The sequence below is a fragment of the Embiotoca jacksoni genome, unplaced genomic scaffold (genome assembly GCF_022577435.1).
Source record: "Embiotoca jacksoni isolate LCO1_2020_lvr unplaced genomic scaffold, fEmbJac1.0.p SCAF_9, whole genome shotgun sequence".
In the NCBI taxonomy this organism is placed as follows: Eukaryota; Metazoa; Chordata; class Actinopteri; family Embiotocidae; genus Embiotoca; species Embiotoca jacksoni.
The window spans coordinates 19,214,709-19,239,885 of NW_027185447.1; the positions used below are offsets into that span (position 1 = coordinate 19,214,709).

Below are 25,177 nucleotides of genomic sequence, written 5' to 3' on the forward strand. Positions count from 1 at the left end.
TACAAGAGGAAACAAAACTGAACTGAAGGAGCAAAACAGCTTCGATGGCCTTGAGTGGAGACGTTGTTTTTAAAAATAAAAATGTCATCAATCACATTTCCAAATCATTCTGAAACTGGCCTTTAGTGAGCGTGACCTGTGTCACATTGTTTGCAGCATCTGCTTATGAGGTTGTGTCATGCATGGTTTACATATATATGGTTTTCATCTCCCTCGTGGGAACTTGTAGCGATCCACAAATACCAACATGACACTGACTGTTAGGCAAAGTTCCCCTTTTTTTTTTTTTTTTTTTTTTTTTTTTACTTCCACAGTGCACTTCCCATTCCTGTTTATTCTCCAGCTCATAGTTTATCACAGAAAATGAAGTCAAGAACAGAAAATGTTGTTTTGTCCATCAGGTAAGAACACTAATATATTTTTACTTTTAATAGAGTTCAATTAGTTCCTGAGAAGCAATTTAATAATTATAGTTATTTTTCCTATAGCCTGTGTCTTTTATAGGGTTACTTCATTGAATATTGCAGTATTCATATGTAAAAGTACACAATTGGAAAAAACATACTGTCTAATGATCAGCTTTGGGTGTGGGAATTATTCGCATTGTTTATTCTGAAAAGTTAAAAACATTTTTTTTTACATTGAGGGCAGTACATGTTTTCTTTTCCTTGAAGAGAGTGAGATAAAAAAAAAAAACACCAACAACAGTTTCGAGTTTTATGGGAAATTAGGAGCTGTAACTCTTTCAAAATAAAAATAGCATTTGGACAGTCTTTTCATCTTCATTGCAGAACTGTTTGCTAACAAGTAGTCTGAAATGATGTATTGATTAAAGATGCCAGATATTGATGTTTAGAGTGGTAGTTATATTAAAAATTTTGGTCAAAGGAAAACTTCGCTGGTACACCCTGAATCTAGTCTTTATGATAAACAATAATAATTGCCATCTGCTTTTATTTCGAAAAATGTTGTCATTTGCTTTCTTTCTGAGAGTCAGATGAGAAGATCAATACCACTCTCAAGTCTGTCTCATTGACTGAGACACCTTCCAGCTAACAGTGGTAGCTTCATATTCAAAAGAGTGTTATTGATCCTCTCAACTCAATAAGAGTTCGTCCAGTCGCCAAACTATTCTTTAACATGTTGGTTTTTTTTCTCCTCAGAAACAGAACTGGATCTTACACACAGACCCTAAAATCTGTCCTGTTCTACCTCTGGGATGTTTTCTCTGCGCCGTCTCCTGCTTGCAGAGACATCCTGTTTTTGCTGTCTCTCTGTTTCACGCTCGCCGTCATCACCGGCAGCCTGCTCCACCACTGGCTGTCACACACGCTGCGATACGACCACAATGCCTCCTTTCAAATCGCTTGCATCTACAGCGTGGCCGTGTTTCTGGTGTGCTTCCTGTGTCACCCCGTGCGCTGCGTGCTGACACTGATTCTGCCCACCGTCTGCACCAAACAGGGGCGCAAACTTCTCATCTCAGCCTCCGTCATGATTTTAGTGCTGAACGTCATCCCCAATATCTCGGTGAACGTCGGGGCGGTCGCGCACATCATGAAGTGCACCGCCGAGGGTTTCACAAAGACTCTATTAAACTCTTCTGAACTCTTAAACTACGCAAAGCGAGACCTCGTTGAGGAAGCCATCAAAGTGAAGCGGGAGGACTTGAGCATCGTCACCAACTTAAGGACTTTAGATCATTTCACCCAGGTCAATGTGTCAGAAGTGAAAAGCAGGCTTTCGAAGATGATCGGGCAGATAGAAGTCAACTTCTCACATGCCAGGAACCTGCTGAAAGAATACAAACTGCTGTCGAACCGGATTCTCGCTGCCATTTTTGTCGTTCTACTGATTGCTGAATCCGTGCGATACTTAAAATCGTACCTGACGTCAGTTCAGTTTGATAACGGCCGCGTCTCTGAGGAGCTCCTGCAGAAAACACGTCACGCTGGGAACAAAACGCCCGCTAAGACAAATAAAATCAATCTCACTAGGTGCAAAATTACAAGTCAGGAATGTACCTCTGTTCTCATATCGCTGGTTGTGGTGACATTTTACTTCATTGCCATAACTTTAATAGTAGCATTGGATCACGTCGTGTATCATATAGTTCAGACGATCGTGCCGTGGTTGATGGATTTTCCACCTACGTCTGCCATTCTGAGCGTCAGTTACAAGGTGAGACGGCACATAAATGTTTTACCGCCGCAGCTCCATTTATTCTGCCGGTTTTGCTTCGTCACTCTTCGAGGCTTTCATGCATCTGTTCTTGTTTTCAGGTTCAGGGGTTCCTTCCCGCTCTCTGTATCAGCCAACAATCGTGCCGTACTTGGGAGCTGACGAACTTCCACAGGGATTACACGTGGAACTTCAGCCCCGAGCCTTCGCTGTGCGACGTGACAACTTCTGCTCCGAACCCGGGAGTCACACTCCTGCTGGGGTGTCTCTGGCTGATAAGTTACTTTCTCGTGTTCCTCGAGGTTTACGCCAGACGGCTACGCAGAAAAATCTCCGCATCCTTTTTCAGAAAGCAGGAGGAGAGGAGAGTGGCTTACTTGTTGAGGAAAATACAGGAGAAGCAGAATAAAAAAGAGCAAAAAGGGACTACTTCTGTTGACATTTGTAGCTTTAAGTGAAATGTCGCTGCAACCATTCGATGGATTGTCACACATTCACGTTCCTCTCCGGATGAACTTAAATAACTTTAACTACTTATACCATCATCAGATCAAAAATATAGACTAATAAATAAATTAGATATGCGTAACTGCGTTTATTGTATGATTTGTATCTTTCCTGGTGTCTTGATTACGTTTTAACTCTGAGGGAGAATTAGCTTTAAGCTACTTGGTACTAAACTTTTGGTACAATGCATCAAATAGAAATATGTTTATGCAAATATTTAACATGGTCCCATCCAAATAAAATAAATAGGCTACACAAAAAAAATACAAATAAGTGCATAACCAAGGATATTGTTCACAGTAGCTCAATTTGTTCCATTTAGTAAACTTTTCACATTTTCTTCTTAATTCAGGTTATCTTTACCTCTTGGCTAAATTTCACCTTTTAGCCAGCGAGCTCAAGGTTGAAGTCAGGGTTAAACTCACTGAGTGCGCCAGGACTGCGCTTTCTTATCTTGGGGTTAATGCGGCATTCAAAATGTGTCGTATTTCCCGTGTACACAAGAAAATTATGAACACCGCCCTCTTGTGTCAGAACTCTAAACTTTCCGAGTTCACGAGTTGTGACGTTTAATGCCGTGTAAAGAAATGGCAATGGAAGTTCGTTTTGCAGCTAATACATTGCAATTTTAGTCATTTAGAGTTTTTCTTCACAACTTAGTTAATCTAAAAAAATGTCTCAACAGCCTCATCTTTGCCTTCTGTGCCTTCACTTTTCCTGCACTGTTACCCACCTATTAGTTTGCTAAATCGTTATCCTCTTTGGTATTAAGATGCAGTTTCAATAGTTAACCACCTGAACGCCAAACATACGCTGCACATGACTTCCCATGTCGTAACCAAGAGCTCACAAGTTTCGTTTGAAGGCAGCATAAAGCTCCTTTAGCCTACGTGTAGCCAGTCAGGAAATGTCTCTCCTGGGCTACTGTGGGGTTAGGCAGGCCTTGGCACCTTCTACTTCTTGATTCACCCATTAGGCAGAGTATAAAAGCTGTACAGAATGAGCTGCTGTGAGCCTGCTTGTCCCATTTAGTGTCAGAGTGCTGCATTGAGGATCCACAGTGATCTGATCCAGCTCCTCAGGGAGGCCCAAACCAGGTGTGAGCCTGCCCAGATGGAAGAGGTACAACATTCGGGCTAGAATTGAAAGCCACTTTTGTTTTGTCCCTGTTTTGTGTTTCTTTATTTCTGTGGTATGGTTTAGTTAGATGCATTTTGTTGGTGTTAGTTTCCTGTCTTTTAACTAAACTGTGTTTAGTATTTCCCCCAAGAATATTACTTTCCATGAAATTGGATTTGCGTCAAGTTTGATTATCCTGTTTTCTTTTAGGAGTGCTTGGGGCTGGCAGCAGCGTGGCTGCCCAGACGTGGTTGGTCTGGTGACTGGGTCTCTCACCTGCTCCTCACATTCTCAGTTGTGTGGTTGATGGTATTTTCTTTTTGTTTTACACATCCTTTCAGTATTTACATGCTTTTGATTATAATTTTGTATAGTTTGATGTGAGTGTGTGGAGCACAGGAGCTGGTGAGTGCCCTGTCCCAGAGTCTGTTTCCCCCCCTCCCCCCCCCCCCTTTTTACTGCCTACAGCTGCAGCTTAGTCACCAGTAGCACTCCGCTTTATGTTTTAAAGCACATTGGATTGTGTTTTTAGACTTATAGTTTCTTCAAGAGTTAATTCAATAAATTTCTTTTTATTTTACTGTGTTATATTCTTAAAATTGTTTTAATAAACATTTGTAATCTTGGGTGGAATCCTTTGCCTCAGTCCATTTGTTTTCGGTTACTTGTGGATCCGTGGTTGTTCCATCTAAATTCTGAGAGGAAATAACCCACCGGTGGTCACATTCGGCTAATGAAGCCGTTAGCCTCCAAGCAAAGTGTGTAAAGATGCATGCACAACATGTTCTGGAAGGAAACTATCTAATCCTCATATTCCCATCATGTCCACGTGTACGAGTAGGACATTAGCGTTTAGCTCAAAACTCCACGGTGTCAAAATCCAGCCTCCTGATCACTCACATGGCTTTATGCTCCTGTTACCTAGGTACAATGGTTTTTTGTTTTGTTTTGTTTTTTTGCATCATTCAGTGGTGTTACTGTGTTTCTGTTCTGCAAAATGTAAACTGATATAAACATCCTGTGTATGAGTCAGTCTCAAAACCTTTTCCTCTGCAGTCGTATCGGCCCTCAACAGTCCCCCCCTTAGGTGTTAACATGTGGTTTGAGATGCAGCACGTTTTGCTGAAGTTGCATCATCCACATTGTTTGCTGGACAGAAACATACCTGCAAACAGTGGGGTTTTTTTGTTTGTTTTTCAAAGGTCACAGAGCCCATGTTTGATCGTATATTATTCTGGGGTTTTTTTTTACATACTAATTTAAACTGATTCTGTTTAATTCTCCCGTGCAGCCCCACTAGATGCCACTGTAGTGCTTCCAACAGATTACAACAGACACTAATGCGATGCAACTGTTTTCAGGAAATGAACAGCAGATTGGATCTTACAATTTTGTGAATATTGTATCAGCCAAAATAGCTCTAATAGAGTAAATGAATCTGTTTCACACATCCAATAATTCACCAGCCTATTTTAATCTGCATGGCCTTGCAAAAAAATAAAATCACTTCCTTTCTCTGAAATAGTTCTTTGCATATCAATACGCTCCTGCTTGAAATTCCCATGAGGCCCCGGGGGGGTTATTTTAAGGCCTCATCTCAGAATAATAATAGAATACTTCTTTATCATCTATTTTTACTCCTGACATTTAGTCTACTTCTCAACTATGTGAAGACATTTCACTGCTGCGGGTCCAGGACTTATAAATTATTCATATATTTTCTGTTACTTCTAATTTTCTCCTCTGTGTGTTACATACTGCGTGTGTGAGAGCTTTGTAGCCGACTGTGGTCTTTTTCTCATTGGAGATGCACCAGATTACAGGGTAGATTATCGTTAACATGTAAATAAACATCCAATCGGCCTGATTTTATGGCTGCACTTTTAAATACCATTAAATAGAAATATTGGAGATGTTTTTTTTATTATGCATGCATTGTGTAAGATAAGGACACTAATTCTTGGACAACAAGAAGGACAAAAACTGTGCTCCAGCTGTTATGTATTCATTATAAGCTGCCAGCAGACTGAATGTTCTTCAATTGATTTCTATTCTTCTATAAAAAATAATAAAAAAAAAATGCTAGAATCTGTCATGCATGTCTTCACACTGACCACAGACTCTCTACAGGTTTAAGCTTTTCAGTCAGCTCTGATTTTAAGGTCGATCGGTTTTAATTTTACTTCTTTTTTTTCCTGTTACTGGAAGCACCAGACTTTAATAATATCAACATATTCTACACAGTCAGACTCCCAGAGGCTGTGAAAGCTTTACCATCCAAATATGCATCATGGGAATATAGCAAGATTCCTACTTTTACGATGTCTGTTCCTGTTTGTCCCTCAGGGGCAGATAAATATTCTTTCTTTGCAAAACCAGATAATTAAATGCTCTAAATGTGGCTTTTCTCAGAAGGAGAAGAAGAAATGTGGAGTGTGTTGTGAATTGCAGCCTACCTCTTCTTTTCTTTCTGTAATTACAGGGTTTATGACATGGCCATAGTGGTTGACATGACACTGTGGGATTAGATGGTGAGGTGCAATTGATTTTTAAGTTGGTGACTATACAAGGCGGTGTGGATATCATGGTGTGAGGGGGAGAGAGGGAAAGAGGGAGGGGTGCACTGGGATTACAGCGAGGCGGAGGGAGAGAAGGAGGGAGACGGATGTGGACGACTCGAGCGACTCTGGAGGAGGACGGAGCACTCATCTGTGTGTCTTTGTTGATTTCACCGGAGTGCTGCTGTGATGTCAGAATGAGAACTGATTTTTACAAATCATGGTAAGCTGTACATTTATGTTTACTTTCATGAACATATTTTCTTAATTTGAATCATGTGAATATGTAATTTTTCTTTTTGCTGAATTGTTGTCTGATTGTTTTGGGGAAGCAGGAGGGGGCTATTTTATATTTAATCACCCTAGATTTATATTTCTGGGGTGATGGTAGCTTTAGTGTGCACTTTATCATTGTCAAGTGTAGCTAATAAAACAAATATGCCAGCAATGAGAAACACATAAAGTTAAAGAAGACGTCTGTAGTGTTGGCATATGTCAAATTTAGTTTGTTTAATTCTTAACTGTCGCATTTTTCATTATTTGGAAGTTACTAATTCTACATCTAATGTGTGTATTGTTGACTGTGATGAAATTCACTATTTCATTAAGATATTTATTGCAGTTTTTGAATGCACAGAAAATGCATGTGGCATTCTGGAGGACATATACAAATTATTTTTTGCTGTGCAATTTGGAGGAGATTACTCAACCTCAAATTCTTCTTATGCTTTGTATCTTTTAGTCATTACAGTGAATCCATACAATATTTTGAGGCTGTAATCATTTCTATTCAGTGATTGTCAGTGAGTGTAATGATTGTCTCTCTTCATTTCTGTCTTGAGGATTCTCGTTTTCTGACCTTGAAGATTAACTGAATTGAACTTGAAGATGGAGAACAACACGACCATCTTTGAGAATGTCCCTCAGGTTTTAAATCTGACAGAGATTCCTCTGAAGCCTCTTGAAGAACAAGTCGTAACAATATTTTTGACAATGATCATTTGTGGAGTTGGGATTGCTGGGAATATCATGGTGGTGCTGGTTGTGCTGCGCACAAAGCACATGGTGACTCCGACTAACTGTTACCTCGTCAGCTTGGCTGTCGCAGACCTCATTGTGCTCCTGGCTGCAGGCCTTCCTAATATCTCTGATGTCGTAGCCTTCTGGATATACGGCTACACCGGATGCTTGTTCATAACTTATCTTCAGTACCTGGGCATCAACGTGTCGTCCTGCTCCATCACAGCGTTCACCATCGAGCGGTACATCGCTATTTGTCACTCCATAAAGGCACAGTTCATATGTACCGTCTCCCGGGCCAAGAGGATCATAGCTGGAGTCTGGATCTCCACGTCCGTCTACTGCACTATGTGGTTCTTTTTGGTGGACACGGATGAAACCGTCTACACCAACGGCGTGGTGGTCACCTGTGGCTACCGTGTCTCCAGGAGCCTCTACATGCCGATCTACTTCCTGGACTTCACTCTGTTTTACGTGATCCCTCTCATTGTGGCCACCGTGCTGTACGGTCTCATTGCAAGGATTTTATTCATGAGCCCTCTTCCGTCACATCTGAACGACCGAGATGGAGGAGGGTCGGTTCACCAGGGTCACTCCAACAGCACCAGCAAGGCCAACAAGGGTGCAGTCGCTGCAAGAAAACAGGTAATGGAAAGGCCAGATGGACACACAGTTTGGAGCAGAAAAGAAATTAAAGAATGCAAAATACTGAAATATTTGACAATTTTCTGATAAATGATTTTCTTTTTTAGACAGACCTTACTGTGTTTGTGATAACTAGGAAATAGTATGTAAAGGTCAGATTTCGACAGTGCACACAAATTTAGCTGTTGATCCACTTTGCACTAGACTGTGTATAAAAGTTGACGTAGCTTCCGGGTCTGAAAAGTAAAGCCAGTGCAGAAGTACTTTTAAGTGCAATACCAGCAAAGGCCACTAGGGGTTGGCTTCAAAAAGGCTATGGCTGCATAGACTTCCATTCAACTTCTCTCATGAAATACGAAGTCAATAAATATCATAATGGTGTCATTCGCTAAAGTCAATTCTTATTATTGGTTTTCTGGTGGTTTATTTAAAAATAATTAGATTTTAGGCCTCAAAAGTGGTATGTTTGATAGTGTGGTGCAATTAGTTTTCTGCTGTAGGTAGGTGGGGTTTTGAGTGATGGATTATATATTTTGCAATGACATTTGGTTCAGCCATTCACATCCTCCTCAGGAAGAACGGAAATCAATGTGATGATCCATTACATTTTCTCCTAGCTAAAGGAGTCAACGGATCAAGACTTTAATTTGTCAAAAATATTGGTTTACAGCCTAATTCCTGCAAAAGTAATGCTATTCTCAGCAGCATCTGTTGTACTTTGTGTTCAGAGCTAATTACAATGTTAAACACCATGAATGTCTGAAACTGAGGGCTGTGATCTCCTACTTTAAACGATTATCTCGGCGCATTCTGGGTTAGCAGACTTTTCTAAACACTTTGCTGTCGTGTTTGAACCACTGAATGTAATAATTAGTTCTTTTCTAGCATAGCACTTTGTCATTGTGAGCATGTTAGCCGTGACGAGCCTGAGAGAGCTGCTTCTGTGCACCAATGACTCTTGTTAAGCATCCTCTACAACACTCAACCAACAGTAAAACACTGAGTCATGATTTGTTAAGATTACTGTACTCTTCCTCGTCATTGGTCCTCGTTTCCTCGCTCATCTCTCAATCTGTCTCGACAGATAACAAAAATGCTGGCTGTGGTGGTCGTCCTCTTCGCCCTGCTCTGGATGCCGTACCGAACACTGGTGGTGGTGAACTCCCTCATCGACCCGCCTTACCACAACACCTGGTTCCTGCTCTTCTGCCGGATGTGCATCTACACCAACAGTGCCATCAACCCCGTTATTTACAACCTCATGTCTCAGAAGTTTCGCGTTGCATTCAAAAAGCTCTGCAAGTGCAGCTGGCGGCACAAGGAGGCCGAGTACAACGTGCCGATGTACTACAGTGTGATGAAGACTACGTCCCATGAGAGCAAAGAGCCGGTCACAGAGCAGGAGGACGTCAGCTGCCTAAACACCAACAGGTTCAACGCAACAGATGATGAAGGGAGCACACACAGCATTTCTTAATGAAGGCTAAAAGGAGTTTGTTGGGTTCATCGGGACAGACTGTGTGTGGATGATAAATTAGTTATTTAAAATATCTCTCATTTTAATGTTTAGGTTTCCTGTCAAAAAAAAAAAAGTACTCACTGAAATCTATTTATATTCTTCTGGATATCTGTAAAACAAATTTTATGTGTGGTGTTTCTAGTTGTGGTACTTTGGCATCACTATTGTTGTAGATACAGTACAGTTTGTCAGACTAAGCTTAAGTGTTCTTCAAACTGCTTTGTTGTCAATAGTGGCTTTACAATGTGTGTCAGCGTTACACTGAAATTAGTAGTTATTTAAAATGTATTTGGAAGTTTTGTACTCAGCATTTTAGTGCACATTAAAACAAAACGTGAATTGTGGGAATTATTTTCAACATTAACTTTTTTTGTCGCGTTTGTGTTAATGATTCTTCAGGTGAATATTTTGAGTTTTATCTTGAGACGAGTTTTAGACAAATAGTGCAGACAATGACAACAGAGGCAGCTTCTTTCTGGCTGTGGTAGTTCAATGTAATACATCATGTGACAACATGTTAACATTATGATTTAGCTCAAAGCATCACTATGTTTAAGTTCACAGTTAAGTTAAGTTAAGTTCTTAATTCATAAGGATTGTGGTAATTGTAGCTCAAGCTCAACGAGAGAGCTAACCAGTTTTCACTGCTGTAGGGTAGCATGGTTTGGATATTCAGCCAGGCTAACTACCTAAACTACCTAACTTAAAGCAACATGGACATCTAGAAGCCACAGAGGCAGTTTAGCAAGCGAGCAGTCGGGTAACTTAATGCAGGAAACGCAAAGGCATTACGACAGAGGGAAAAGATAAAGCTGAACATTATACATATTAAATTACAAAGAAAAACTGTGACTTAAAATTACAATACATTATCGTAACATTAAAAGAAAAATGTATTTCTTTATACTCCACTATTTCTGTAAACCTCAGAAAATATGTAAAAACTTGTAAACTCTGAGCTTTAAGAAAATTCCAGTGTCCGGAGCTTGTTGGGTCAAATATGGAAAAACCATCCAGTTGAATTTAGGTTATGACGCTTGGTGATGCTCGCCACTTTCTGCAGATATACAATAATGTCTTTAAGAGCAACAACTCTGACAAAGTGTGGCAGGTTATCCCATTTTGTCTTGTTGTTTGACAATATGCTCTGCTCTGTAATGGGAGTTCTTAAGAGGAAGTTGTCAGATAGCAGATTTATTCAGTCTCCAGCTGCAAGGAAAGTCTTAAAACAGCTGCCTCCATACTACAATGGAGGAATTCAACAATTAATAAAAAAGTTCAGAGTTACAGTCAAGGACTTGTTATGACAATTTTCCTCCAGTTGTTTTTCCCCAAATATTCACATCCTGTGAACAGATTTGTCAGTCTGACAGTTTATGTGGTTCATTAGCTGCTGTGTATTTCAGTTTTCTTTGTTCCGCATTCCTTCAGCAACAAATCATTACTACTTATCTTGTAATAAACCTTTTAAAATTAATGACATTTTTAAATGTCACTGAAACAAACAAACAAAAATATTTTTAATAATTTCACCCGAACTTGAAATGCTAATGAGGTGGAGCTCATTTGAAATGGATGTAAATTAGAGAAGCTGTGTCTTCAACAGAGCAAACGTGGAGCTGAAAATAAAAGGATTTTTAAAAAGACAGTTAAGTTGATGTTCCTAAGCAGTTTCTCATTCAATGTTTCTTTCATCAGTCTTTCTAAAAAAAAAAATCAAACATGTTCAATAGCTGTTCAGTAGCGGATATACCTGTAGATTTTACATACGTAACAGAACGTCAGCTTATAAATATGATACAAATGCTCATTCTTCAGTAATGCACAGTTTTTGTTTTTATGTATCATATTGCTACTCTTACTTTGAAAATGTTCCTTTACTGGAAAATGTCATTATGGTGTATCTCTCTCTTTCAATAGTTGAGTTTTAAATCCAAGTTTTAGCAGCTACTTCCTTATCAGTGAGAAAAAAAAAAGTGTTTTATGGAAAATGTAGATTTTCTTATCACTCTGTTAACTTAGAACTTGTGTCTTCCAAGACAATAAATGTAGAAAATCTGAACTAAAATAGCCAAAGATGATTCGGATATTGTCTTTCGAGAAATTAACTAAATACTGCAGATGAATCTCAAAAAGCTGCTTTAACAGCCCAAGCTTTATTTTAACATCATGAATAAGTCATATGAAGAGAAGGGGCGAGGAAGATAGGTAGCACCAAGTATTATATATTCTAATCTGCTTTTATAATGGAGAACATTATGAGCTTTTCTTCTGCGATAATGAATAATTAATTAATTGTATCTGTCAAGAGCTCTTGTCTTCTCAGTATAAACACAAATAATCAAAGGGCCAGCCATTGGTTTTTTTCTGTTGTTTCAAGATGACCATTACGCTGCTGTGAAGAGACTGATTATTTTCTTTTGTCTATTCATCCTTCCTAGAAGGTCCTCTGCCGAAACTACAAAATGCAGAGAGCAGATTTTATTATGGCATGAAGCAGCGGGGCAGGAGATGAGTTTTAGCACATTGGACACTTTATTCTAGTACACTCAAAGCTAAATTTTGCTTTTATTTTGCTCTAGTCTGATATGCACAAAAATAGACGCCCTGCAGATCTCAGGGTGGAAAAAAAAAACGTAACTAATAAAAACAGAATGTGATGATCATCATGTAAACGCATATTTATTTGAAAATAGAATGAAGACAACATATAAAATGCTGATACTGACAAATTTCCATTGTTTTATGAAAAATATATGCTCATTTTGAATTGATGATAGCAAAATGTTATGGAAAAATCGGGAAAAGGGGAAACAAAAGACTGGAAAAGATGTGGAATGCTAAAAAAAAATCACCAACTTATTGGAAATATTTTTCTCTATTTGTAAAAAAGAGAACAGATGAAAAAGGATTCTGTGAGCCACAGCCAAGACAACACTGGAGGCATCTGCACAGAGCATGTATTTCATTTTTATGCAGTACAATACAGTGTGCAAATACAATATTTGTTTCGTTAATTAGTATTTTTTTTTCACAATGAGAAATGTGCTAATCTAAAAGCAAATCTGGAAAACATCCAGGATAAACACACTGCATACAAAGTGAAGGAAGGCATGAACGCTGTGTTTATACACCAACAAGTGAAAAAAAAAATCCTCCATTTAATACTGTGAATTTATTGATGTCTTCCTCAAAACTGTAGGCATCATTAAACCCTCAGTGTGTTGTATTTATGACTTTATAGGTTGATACTCTTCATTGAACAACCACACAGGCTGAGTCTCTTCATTTCAACCTTCATACTGTGTGGAAATGTACACTGAAACTGTACATCATCTGTATCTCCTCATGCACTTACTCTCTCCACCGTGTGCTTAAACCCTTCAGAAGCAGGCAGTTATTAACATCAGAGACCTCATTCACTGTGTAGGTTGAGGGGAGGTTGCTATGAGACGGCCCGATCTTCAACTTGTGCTATACAGTAGATTAAAGTGATTGTGTGCGGCTGTATATTGTATGTTAACAAGTGATCCTTTTTATGGAGTCTGTTCACTGATGTTTATGGTATATTTCAGCCATTTTTTACAACCACTCATCCATCCATGAGGGTGTTATGAACACATCAACATGTTGGAGCTTTTCTAATGTCTTCACTAGTTTTGGGTATAATCTCTCCAAAATAGGCTTCAAATGTTTGCAGGATCTGATATATTCATTTTACGACACATTTCATTGCTACATTAAAGCACCGTTAAGCTCATACAATTAGATTTTAACAAAAAAATGTATGTATTCTCAGACTGTGATGAAAAAAACACTAAGAATGTTTACCAAATTGACTTTTACTTTAACCTACTTCACTTCTTCTACACTATTTGACAGTTACTTTTCACATTAAGACTTTACATACAATACATAAGATTAAATTGCTTTATTGCAGATTGAACGATTTAACAGCATAAACTAGAATTGTGTCCACCAACCAGTGAAGGTACAGTTTACATCTACAACTGAAGACTCTGTATGAATCTTTTATGTGTTCACTTGTTTTGCCCAATAAAGCTGATTGACAGTAGGCAATGCTTCAAATATAGATGTTGCTGCAAAGACGTGAGGTCATAGTGATTTGACCTTTGACAACCAAATTCAAATCAGTTCATTCTTGAAACGTGAACATTTGTGCCAAATTTAAGGATTTTCCCTTTAGGTGCTCTTAAGATTAAATAAGATGGACGGACAACCCATAACTATAATGTCTTTGGCTACGGCTGTCATTGACAAGGTGGAAATTCTTCCAATGCATTTATTTGTTTGTTTGTGTTTTTTACAGATAAACATAAACATCAGGCTTTTGAGAATGGTGTATTCAAGGTGTTAGAAGTTACTTTTATGAATAGGTGGATGTGGTATTAAACATGGGACACGATGAAGCACATGTGTGAATGCTTCAGTAGATGTCCAGGCCTTTAATCATTACTCTGCCCAGCCACAGCAAACATTTTGCTATTGATTAGCGGTTATCACAGCGCACTTTGAACTTTTCCGAGGCCTCACTTCATGTTTGGTTTTAAGTCAATAAGGTTGTTAGAGGTGTTACATTTACAGCAATTAAAAATATCTGGTGCTCCAAAAAAAAATTGTGAGTCATCACTGAACCTGAATACAAACTTTGTTGGTTAAAATGTTGCTGAGATGGTCAGAAAACATTGGCTGAATGTCCTGCATGTAAATCTACAGTTATACCTAATTGCATGTATGCATGTATAAGTATCGTATATCTCTCTGCTGCATAATGAGATGTATGAGGTCTTCTTGAATAGTAATTCTATAATAACCACTTATATTGGTAATCTTCAAATGCCGTGGTCATGCATACTTGTTCAATGTTAATCAGAAACATAACTCCACATGTCTAACACAGTGTCTGACTGTGTCATCGGCAGCAAAGAGCTTTGTAGTTCATTCTGTAGTTCGTTTATGAACTTTTACTTTGATCTAAAATGTCAAATGAATTTGTTCCGGCAAGAAAAATTAAATAAACATCTGTCTTCTATTGAAGAGTGTGAACACTGATAATACATTTATAAATTATTCATAAATATAATTCAGTCAACGTTACACAACAGTTGAATCTCTTCCTTGTTTCTGGACATATTCAAGCCCAAGGCGCTCAGCCACAAAAACACTTGAAAACAGAGCTGCTTCATTTCATGCATGATGATTATCAAAAAGGGCAAAATAGAAAATGTTGCATTTGGTCAACATCTTGCAGTCTGACTGCTTTTGTTGCCTGATGCTCGAAAAAAACAACAACTATTATTTAACATTTGAGATAAAACAATTTTCTGATCACAATAAAATAAAATGATTGATAATAAAAATGAATGAAGTCATGTCATCGGTCATTAAATTTCAAGTGACAATCTAAATGGTAAAAAAAATGTCCTCTTTGCTCAGAGCATTTTCTTTTTCTTCAAAATTCATGGCATCAATATAACCTCGCTTTAATGGGTCTTCAAACGATTCAGGTGGAAAAATACAGTTCAGTCAGAGACGTGAAATAGTCTGTCCTGATCAATACTCCCTGCACTGCAATCACAAATGTCATAAAGAACCGCACACACATTATCCTCATAAATCGATAAACCTACGTTTTCATATTTCAGGGAGCAACAAAGCCCATCAATAAAGGGTTATAAATGTATATTTTATTTGTCTCTGGAGGGGAGGATTTTCCTCCATTAAATATTTACTAATTCGTGGTTTTTAAAATGCACGCAAAGACGTAACTTAAACAAGGGAGGCAATTTTTTGCTTATACGGGAGAGAGATTGATCTCCACTGCATCAATAATTTCTTTTCAAAAAAAGATTTTAAATTAATTTCAGCACAAAAAAGAAACTCGAGAAAAAAAAGAACCACCTCAACTGGAAATGAATAAAGAAGTGTTACGTGGGTGTGAAGTTAATCGTGTTCACCATCTTATTTTAGTGCACTAACATGCTACTAATTTGCTACTTGGCAGTACATTTAAAGTACAGCTGAGCCATCAGCACGTCCCCATAACAGGAAAAACGCAATGAACCAATTTCCAGTGACTCCCAAAATGACATACTGTGTGAGTGTTTTAAGTGCCCTCTACAGGACCAACATGTCCTCACAACCCTTCCAACAGAATTGGTCATTTGAGGTCTAAGTGCTCGACATTTAATTGTTGGAGAGTAAATTAAATGGAATTGATAAGAACAGAATTCAATGTCCAAGGACCATAATAGTATGTTGGCATTTTATGAAATATTTCAGTCTGGACTAAAGCTGCTTCTGCTCCTGGCTAAAAATAAACAAAACAAGCCTCGCACATATTTTCTCAAAGCACTTGTGTCGTATTTTATCAGATCTCTCAACTTTTAAACAGAATGCTGTTTTTGGATCCTCTGAAGCGAACAATGGAAAGACATATTTAACTGATAAAAGCACAACAGGCTGGTTTCTTTATTAAACTCCTCAGAAGAGGAACTTAATTCTGCCAGACAGCTGAGTTTCACCGGCTACGTCAGCCTCATTGCAGCTCAGCGTCCCTGTAGTGATATGACGATCAGTGCTGTCATTATCAATCAGATCCGTTCCCCCTGACATTTGATGAGTGGTGTTTGTGCCATAAATCAGCCGCTGACTTAGATGTGAGGTCTTTTCATGCTCTGCTGCTCGGCTCTGCTTGTAGACAGCAGCAAGAGACATAGTTTTATATCCATGTGGTATCTATAAATGAAGACTCTTGTTTAACTGCCTCAAATATTACTACACTGTAAACTGCCCAGAGCATATCCCTAGTGATTGAGTGTTAATTTACAACTTAATGTCACAGTAAGTACATGTTCTTATCAGAACAGCCTATAGAGGGAAGATATAATAAAACTACAATTTATAGCCCCACTTCTTCCAGGAAAATGATGAAATGACATTAAACTTTTCTCTGAAAGCAGAGGTGACCCATGAGAAATCCACTCCTTCCTCTTCTTTACCAAAATAGTTTACAGTGTGGGCAAATGTTTATATTTGTCAAACATGAGTCGACAATTTGACTTCTTGCTTTCTAGAGTTAAGTGAGAAGACAGTTAGCGGTCTCTCATCTGGACATTTGAAGGTGGAGGCAGTTAAAATAGCACCTATCCTAGTGATAGTGTACCAGACTATTTCCCCGCCAGGTGCAAGTAATTTCTCGTTTAACCACTTGACAACTTTCACCGTTTCATTTTGCGGTGTTGTGAATGTTCACATCTGCCAATGTGAAAATCCTCAAGCAAACAACAAGCCTTTATACCTTCACTTTCAACATCTTGTACACAAGTTTCATACGTGACAGTGTTTCTCAGGTGTTCACAATCTGGCCTGATGGAGGGGCAGCTGAGGACGATGGGTATAACATTAGATTTTCAGATTATTTTGGCCATAAACAGATTAATAGTCAATGGATTCCCAAATTTATTACAGTTCTGTTTATTACAGACATGAATATCTGTACAAGATGTCACCGTAATCCATCCAATCGGGGTTGTAAGAACAAATCAGAAATGTAAACTGGGGATCACCAAGCTCTCCTTTTCGGAGCATAAATATCTTCACAATTTTTAGTAAAAGTTAATTTAGTATACCACCACTGCCAACCCCAAAGCAAATCCATTAGCATGGCTAAAAACATGCACATTATATTATCCCTTGTATAAACTCATCGGTCAGGGATTTAATGAGATTCTTTAGAAAAGTCTCAGAAGTGAAGACAAATCGGGGTCCAAAGCAATATCCTTTTTACATCCAGCTGAATTTAACCTTCATGAAAAGTAATACTGAGTGAAATAAACCTCTGAGCTGATAATGCAGAGACAGAGTTGGGGCTTCAGTCAGATAATGGGTAGTGAGAGTTGAACTCTCCGCTGGCTCGGCCTCGGATTTGGCAGCAGCCTCTTGCTGACGCTGGGGGCAGATGGTCTCTCTCTCAGAGTCGGGCGTCAGCTGTTGCATGAACACAGATGAGGGACTTAGTGCACCGGACGCTGAGTCTCACCCACGGCTCTCCAGAGGGAACCACGAAGTCACATAAACTCCTGACAAAACTCCTGACTGCTCGCTCTCTGTTGGATTTACTGGAATTTGACTGGAAAATATCAATGGAGACACTTTGGTTTCTCTCGTGAAGAATCTACTCTGTGAAGATATGCTTCAATCACGGTAGGCCACAGAAATATTATTCCTTCATGCCATGTTTTTTTATTTGAGAGACTGAGATGTACTTTTGTCAGTATTTTTGTTCAACTGTTTGTTTTTATAGACAATCATACAGACACTGAAAAAGGAAGTTACAATTTTAAAACTACAAACTGACAGAAAAATTTAACATTTAATCAGTTTTTTAATCTACTACAGTGCGTCTGGCTTTTATCTGAACTTGACCTTGGCTGCTCACACATTAGAGAGTGTTTTTGTGTTTTACACTCACCTTCACACGAAGACACGGAGCTAACAGGAGGATCGCTCACCTGCCAAAGCTCCTCTAATTCTATTTGCTGACCCCAGGATCTGCCCGACCGGCTTATAATGTCTTTACAGTAATACACCCTGCAGGTAGACAGTCATACTATGAGCCAAGATAAGAGGTGTGTAAACATGCGCCATGCCTTTACGCTGTTAGACACATTAGTTAACAAAATAATAGTTTGTATTGATTAATTCCATTCATGAGCAATGCACAGTTGGTATACAAGTGGTACATTTACCTGAATACTTTAGCTTTTTGAGGTACTTGTACTTCTATTTTTCTATTTTATTCTCTTTAATACTTTTATTCCACCAATATTCAGAGGCAAATATGAGATGTTTTGGATTTATTAACTCCCTCCTTGACCAGCTTACATTAACATTAAAGTGATGCATCAGTAATTATGATCAAATTATGTGATATCCACTTCTCTGAAATGGGAGTTTCTGCATGAGTACTTTTTCTTTTGGTATTTAAAGCATGTCCCGATGCTAATATTCTTCTTTTAAAAATCTTGACTGCAGAACTTGTAGAGTGTATTTTATTTCCACACTGTCATTGCTACTTTTACTAAAGTAAAATCTCTGAATATTTGATTGCTTCCACTTGTGTTATTGTTGAGCTATTTGTTTTTATTATATTGTTCAGTAAACAGAGCACCTAACCCCATGCTCTTAACAATACATCTGAATGAGGATGACATCAAGTCACCAGGTCGTTTCCTCATCTGTATCCTGTTCTTGAACAAAAGAGAAACTCAGAGGGGAGCCCCAGTTTCCTTCTCTGGTTCCTGAACATGGGAAAGAGTCATATCCTCCCATATGTTCACTTAAATAACAAGTTGCAGGTCTTTCCTAAGTATAATGACATCTTGAGTTGAACAAAAGTAATATTTTTCAGGAGAGTCGAGCGTTGATGATTTATGAGTCTCAGGTTTGCAGCCGGATGGGGGAAAAAAACGGAATCTGCGTTTTTCTTTGCTATCGAAGCTGAAAACAGTTTTGTCTCTTTGCAGGTGCACAGCAGGAAACAGTTTAGCACATGTTCTTGGTGCAGGAGCTTCCTCCTTCCCTGGACGCCTCATGCAGGACGTTCCGGTTTCACCCCTTCAATGAACAAAGCAGATTCACGTCCAAACCAGCTGCACAGTGACAGAAGCAATAATCCCCCAACAATGGCAGTCACTTCCCTCTATGTTCCTGAGGAGTCAGGAGCTGGCTTAACCGAAGTGGACATATGTACGTTTGGGATTAATACAAAGTATGAACTCATCCCATCCGTTGTCTGCTCCGTCTGCCTTTCATTCGGCTTCATCTACTGCTTCTTCGGTATGTACTCATAATGATGTTAAATGTAAGGAAAGCCCACTGAGGAAACAAACTGCCCTCTCTGTTTTAAGTGTTGTTTTTTTTAGCTCACCTGATGACTTAAACCATGGGTAGCAGGTGTGTGCAGGCAGCCGGGGTGGATAAGCTCAATTTGACAGAGACAGCGTGTATGAAGGGCCACCTGTTGCACCGAATGACATCCTACTGGCGTGGTGTTTAACCCGACAGCTGCTTACGTGTGTTCAGGCAGTCAATATGTATTTTTATGGATAATTAACTACGATACATGTTGAGCAACATGCTGTATTGTGCAAAAAAAAAAAAAAAAAAAATATATATATATATATATATATATATATATATATATATATATAATTGCAGTATAAAAATAAATATTAACCCAGTGTTTTCATTGAGAAAATATGTGGCAACAACTTCAATAAACACAAACTGTGAACATGAGTAGGAGTGTTGTGTCCTATGGACCTCCTCACAAACACATGTGACATTATGCAAACACACATGCTGCCAAAGCCTGTGTTCCCAGTAACTCTCTGACTGAGTGCCATGTGAGGCATTATATGAACGTAAATCATTAATATTTTGAGGACAGCTGTTTTGTAGGAGATGAGTGTTGTCAGAGTTGTGTTTCCTGATGTAATTTGGGGTTTCTGAGGTCAGTTAGTTATTTATTGTGTCACGCACATACAAGTGTTCAGCTCACATGGACTGACAAGACACCAGCTGCAGCGTGGAAATGTTTTTAGAATATAAACAAGACCAAGGTTGGATCGCTAACAACGATCTTTGTCTCCCATGAGCACCACAAAAAGGTTTTCGTCCTGAAATGCTTTATATTCAGTTCCTAAGCATAATCGTTTCTCCGCCTCTTTATGTACCCTGACAAAAAAAAGACGCAGATGCAGATCTCCTGTTCGACCACATTTCTGAATGTTGCTCCATGGGATTGAGATCTGCTGACTGTGGAGTACAGTGAACTCATTGTCATGCTCAAGAAACCAGTCTGAGATGAGGTTTGTGATATGATGTGCTGAAAGTAGCCGTCAGAAGATGGGATGGACATGGTCAGCAGCAATACTCAAACAGGCAGTGGTGTTTAAATGCCGTTCAGTCGATACACTCGGTGTGGTCTTCTTCTACTGCTGCAGCCAATCTGCTTCAAGGTTCGACGTGTTGTGTTTTCAGAGATGCTCTTCTACATAAACTTTGGCTGTAACAGGTGGTCATTGGAGTAACTGTTGCCTTTCTATTTGCATTAAACCAGTTTGGCAATTCCTCTCTAAGCTCTGCCGTCAACAAGGCATTTTCATGAACTGGATGTTTGGGATTTTTTTTTCCAGACAATTCTCTGTAAGCCTTAGAGATGGTTGTGTGTGAAAATCCCAGTAGATCAGCAGTTTCTGAAATACTCAAACCAACCCATCTAACAACAACCATGTCACCTTCAAAGTCACTTAAATCACCTTTCTTTACCAATTTGATGCTCTGTGTTTCTGCCTGTGACTTTCTGATTGGATATTTGCTATGACGAGCAATTGAACAGGTGAATCTGTGAAAGTAAGTGAAGTCAATCTAATCTACGGACTGAAATTCATATAAGACAAAATGTGTCAGGATCCCTGTCCGACCCTAGTGTGTCTCCCTCTATTTTGTCCCCAACCACCTCTCCTCATGTGTGCTGTCATTCCCCTGTCTGTTTGTTATTGTTCTCCCATGTGCTTTGTGTTTTGTTCCGTGTCCTCCTCTGCCCTCCTCCAGTCACCTCCCATGGCTGCACCTCTCACCAGTCTGAACAGCTGCCACCACTCCAACTGATCACCACCTGCAGGTTGCTCATTTCTCTTAATCACCTCCCTGGACTATATCAACCCTGGTCCTGCAGTCATTAGGTGTCAGTCCATACTGCCAGTTTGATCCTGTCACACCCAATCCGTCCGTCCGTCCACCTGTCAGACCGCGGGAAACCACCCGTTCCTGCCTCCGAATGGGTTGCCGACCCCGGACCACCAGCTTCCGATCGGGTCGACGACGCCGTCCCTCCGGTTCCTCTCGCCGGACGGGACCTCGGTAGACCCCGCAGGCATCCAGTCTGCTGCCCTCTTTTGTCGAACCGTGGGAAACCACCCGTTCCTGTTTCTGAACGGGTCGCCGACATCGGGCCACTAGCTTCCGGCCGGATCGACGACACCGTTCCTCCTGTTCCTGTCACCGGATGGGTCGCCGACCCCGGGCCACCAGCTTCTGACCGGGTAGACGATGCCACCCCTCCGTTTCCTGATTCTGGGCAGGTCGCCGATGCCGGGCCACTAGCGTCCAGCCGGATCGACGACACCGTTCCGCCTGTTCCTGTCACCGGCCGTGTCGTGGACTACCACCCATTTCATCCTGCATGCTACCCTGTCACGCAAGTATCCAGTCTGTTGCCCTCTAGTGTCGGACCTCGGGAAATCACGCCAGTGGATCCAGTCTGCTGCCCTCTTGTGTCGGACTGCAGGAAACCACACATGTCGAGCTAGTCTCCTGCCTGCAGGTTCGCACCAGCTGGCTTCGCCCCCGGTGAGAGCTTGGTCGAGTTTCCCTCCCGACTTGTGAGGAGGAGAAAAGGGGACATTAGGCTCCTGGCCACCTGTGTACAAATAAAAACTGTTTGTGAACTTGTACCCGTGTCTGTGTTTGGGTCCAGTCCAACTCCACCCCTTGACAAAATGAGGCTGTGATTTTACTACTTCATAAATTTTGGTTTTATTCGGAGACCAAATCTTCAGTTGCTGTAAATTCTTATTTCTTTTACTTTTTATAGTAATGTAAAGGAAAGCAACTATATTTCGTCTTCCTTTGTTTCTTTTTACCACCGCTACAAATTTTATTGTGATTTGTCTATTTGATTGATGTGAGGCAGTAGTGCTAATTAAGTAATTGACGAAGATGAGTGTAACCTTGTTTTAAATGCTCCTTCCAGGATACCGCTGCTTCAAGATGGTCATGTTCTTCTCGGGCTTCATGTTCGGCTCAGCAGCCGTGCTCCTGTTGTACCACAAGGAGCCCGTGTTGAACGCCCAGCTGGGGACGGAGATGAAGGCGGGCATCGGCCTGGGCGTGGGCGTGCTGTGCGGGCTGACGACCATGTTGGTGTCCACGATGGGACTGATCTCCAGCGGCCTGCAACTGGGAAGCCTGCTCTCCCTCTGCGTCCTGGTGGTGGTCGGACAGTTTCACAGCCTCACTCCGGTGTGGCTGCCTCTTGGCGCCGTGCTGGCTTCCAGCATCACCACCGCCGTTGTCACACTTCTGTGCCAGAAACTGTTCAGCATCATGTACACGTCTGTGTTGGGAGCAACCACGGCGATGATGTGTGCGGACTACCTGCTGGGGACGTTTATGTTGCCAGATCAGGTGTACGATCTCTTTTGTCAAGTTGCCCCGCGACCACTCTGCTGGTTTAACTGGGTGATCACTGGAATCTGTCCTGCTTTGAGTCTCACAGGTGTCCTGGTGCAATGGTTTTTTACTGCCAGAGGACTGTCACACGGAGACGGTGAGTTTAATTCAATCTGCACATTGATGCGTTCGAGCTCAGGCTATGATGCTCTATTTTCATCATGTACTTAATGTTTTGTCCTCTTTTTCATGCTTTCCAGCTGCACATAAAAAACACAAGAAATATGGCAGGAAGCACAAATATAGAGAGACACGGGGAAGACCTCAACCACACCGTCGACGCAGGCCTCCAACCCTAAAGCGCTACGCGGGGGACGTCCTGGCACCGGTCAGTGGTTGAAATAAAAATCTATAACATGAGCTTTTCAATCAGCTTTTATTCGACCAGAGGCAAATTCTAAGCCTGACGATATGTGTTTAAGATTCTTTGCATTCATATAGCCTCATCAACTATAATTTTTTTTTTTTTTTTTACGTCAGTTGAAGGTCAGTGCAGTAACAGCGTTTCTTCCTCTTTCCAGAGTTACCTCCAGAGCCTTCAGGAGCTTCAGATGAAAACAGGCTCCTCCACCAGCAGCGTCAGCACCGTCACACACACTCTTATTGACTTTGACTTTGAGACGGGCTCCATGGTGCCTCTGACTGCTGCCTCCCCTGTTTTTACAGTCTGAAGGCACGCAGCTTCCAGGAACTGTAAACGGCGCTCATCTGAGGAATATACTGAGGATCAAACATTCCCTTTTGAATAGTTCACTTACAAGGAAAAATATCTTTGATCCGTGGTTTGAATCCTCTTTCCCGGCTTCGTCAGATAACCATCAGCATGCACACAGTGTGATTTGAGATGCTCGGAGATCATCCCCTGAATGATAAGACGAATTAATGCAGCATCCACAGTCTTCAGGCTCATGATGGCCACATGCTCTAAGCAGTTTATCTGCCAGACAAGCGTTTTGTTTCACACCACAACCTTTTATTCTCTGAATACTTCTACATGGAAACCGTCCACGTCACTGAATATATAACATGTCTAGATTTATGTGAAATTAAATTATGACAGGTTATTAAAAAATAAATTGATCCCAGCATATTGCAATACAATTTATATTAAACATGAGAAATGTGTCATTCTGGACAAATAAATCAATAAAACATTGATTTGACAGCAGTGTGTGAGGCTAACTAAAACAGCTAAAGTGACCATGCTTAGAAGATCATTAATGCACTAGGGATGCTAAAATACTGTTCAATGGGTGCTGGGAATTATTCATAAACTATTGGAAGATCCCCAGTTCTGTTGTTGCTGCACACACACACACACAAAAGAGAGAGACTTACTAATGTCGTAAACTCTGCCTCAACAAATGCCATCAAACTTAGAAAATTGTTCATCTGTGGTTGATTTGTCTGCTCGGTGCGTTGATCTTAGATCGCTGTGTGTCTTTGCGTTGGACTTGTATACTTGGTTTACCTGCAAGAGTTTCCACTGCACCTTATTTTTGTTTACTTTGTTGAAGTGGTGCTTTGCACCACAGCATCTAATTTCAAAGCAACACAGATGTTTTACTGTTGCATTGGTAGTGATACGTTCTTTTCCTCCTTTATCTGTTTAATGGCGGTTGTCAAACAGCTTTTAGGTGCATTACTGCCAACTTCTGGCAATAGTAATGCATTACATCACGTGTCCAGAATAACGTGGAAAAATATAGTTGCATAAATCATTTGATATTTAATTTTCAATGACTAGTCATACATTTTTAAATGATGACCCACCCATGTTTTCACCTACTCACCTTGTTTTATCTGATTAGTTTATCTGAAAATAACTAAGTTTGCCAAGACAACTAAGTTTCATCCGCTGTCCTTGGTTCGATGTTAAATAAGTACCCTAAAAATATAATTTATACAATCTATACATTCATTAATATGCACACAATTATACAGTATACATCCAAAAATAAATACTGTTAGTGAAACACATTAATTAGCTACGGTCCACCCAAAGTAAATGCAAAAAAAAAAGATTTAAAAAAGGAATTATCAATGAGCCACAGCTGCAACTGACGATAGATAGATAAAAAAGATAAAACTGAGAAATGTCTACTGTGCACCAGCAACGAAATCCATACTTTTGACTGAAAATGACTGTTAAAGCTAATGATACAATCTCTTGTGTTTGCCTGACTACTGATTCTCTGTATAAGTGATGTCATTAAAGCAGAGAAGGAGCAGTAATGTGTACAATTCTTAAAGCGAGACAAAGATGATCATATCAAGTTTTTCCAGCTCAGGAGTTTAGGTGGAATTA

General features: G+C 40.0%; 3 protein-coding genes across 3 annotated transcripts; all 3 read left to right on the forward strand.

Annotated features, from left to right (window-relative positions):
- The first annotated feature begins 363 nt into the window (after positions 1 to 363).
- ocstamp (osteoclast stimulatory transmembrane protein) lies at positions 364 to 2,768 on the forward strand. Its single transcript, XM_069140594.1, has 3 exons — positions 364 to 401; positions 1,164 to 2,181; positions 2,283 to 2,768. Exons 1-3 carry the CDS (start codon positions 364 to 366, stop codon positions 2,637 to 2,639), a joined length of 1,413 nt encoding a protein of 470 aa, XP_068996695.1. The 3' UTR covers positions 2,640 to 2,768.
- Positions 2,769 to 6,502: 3,734 nt separating this feature from the next.
- Positions 6,503 to 9,979, forward strand: LOC138193025 (thyrotropin-releasing hormone receptor-like). The gene is made up of 3 exons (XM_069140796.1): positions 6,503 to 6,588; positions 7,208 to 8,030; positions 9,115 to 9,979. Exons 2-3 carry the CDS (start codon positions 7,254 to 7,256, stop codon positions 9,505 to 9,507), a joined length of 1,170 nt encoding a protein of 389 aa, XP_068996897.1. The 5' UTR covers positions 6,503 to 6,588; positions 7,208 to 7,253; the 3' UTR covers positions 9,508 to 9,979.
- Positions 9,980 to 17,606: 7,627 nt separating this feature from the next.
- LOC138193451 (transmembrane protein 198-like) lies at positions 17,607 to 24,032 on the forward strand. The gene is made up of 5 exons (XM_069141508.1): positions 17,607 to 17,775; positions 19,098 to 19,410; positions 22,391 to 22,966; positions 23,070 to 23,197; positions 23,391 to 24,032. The coding sequence occupies exons 2-5, from the start codon at positions 19,194 to 19,196 to the stop codon at positions 23,538 to 23,540; spliced, it is 1,071 nt and encodes a 356-aa protein (XP_068997609.1). The 5' UTR covers positions 17,607 to 17,775; positions 19,098 to 19,193; the 3' UTR covers positions 23,541 to 24,032.
- The last annotated feature ends 1,145 nt before the right edge of the window (positions 24,033 to 25,177 follow it).

Bases quoted from the DNA above. Each gene is read 5' to 3' on its own strand.
- ocstamp (XM_069140594.1), top strand. From the start codon at position 364: ATGAAGTCAAGAACAGAAAATGTTGTTTTGTCCATCAG. The intron at 402-1,163 runs GTAAGAACACTA...TTTTCTCCTCAG, and splicing joins AATGTTGTTTTGTCCATCAG to AAACAGAACTGGATCTTACA. The intron at 2,182-2,282 runs GTGAGACGGCAC...TCTTGTTTTCAG, and splicing joins TTCTGAGCGTCAGTTACAAG to GTTCAGGGGTTCCTTCCCGC.
- LOC138193025 (XM_069140796.1), top strand. From the start codon at position 7,254: ATGGAGAACAACACGACCATCTTTGAGAATGTCCCTCAGGTTTTAAAT. The intron at 8,031-9,114 runs GTAATGGAAAGG...CTGTCTCGACAG, and splicing joins CAGTCGCTGCAAGAAAACAG to ATAACAAAAATGCTGGCTGT.
- LOC138193451 (XM_069141508.1), top strand. From the start codon at position 19,194: ATGAACAAAGCAGATTCACGTCCAAACCAGCTGCACAGTGACAGAAGC. The intron at 22,967-23,069 runs GTGAGTTTAATT...CATGCTTTCCAG, and splicing joins AGGACTGTCACACGGAGACG to CTGCACATAAAAAACACAAG. The intron at 23,198-23,390 runs GTCAGTGGTTGA...TCCTCTTTCCAG, and splicing joins CGGGGGACGTCCTGGCACCG to AGTTACCTCCAGAGCCTTCA.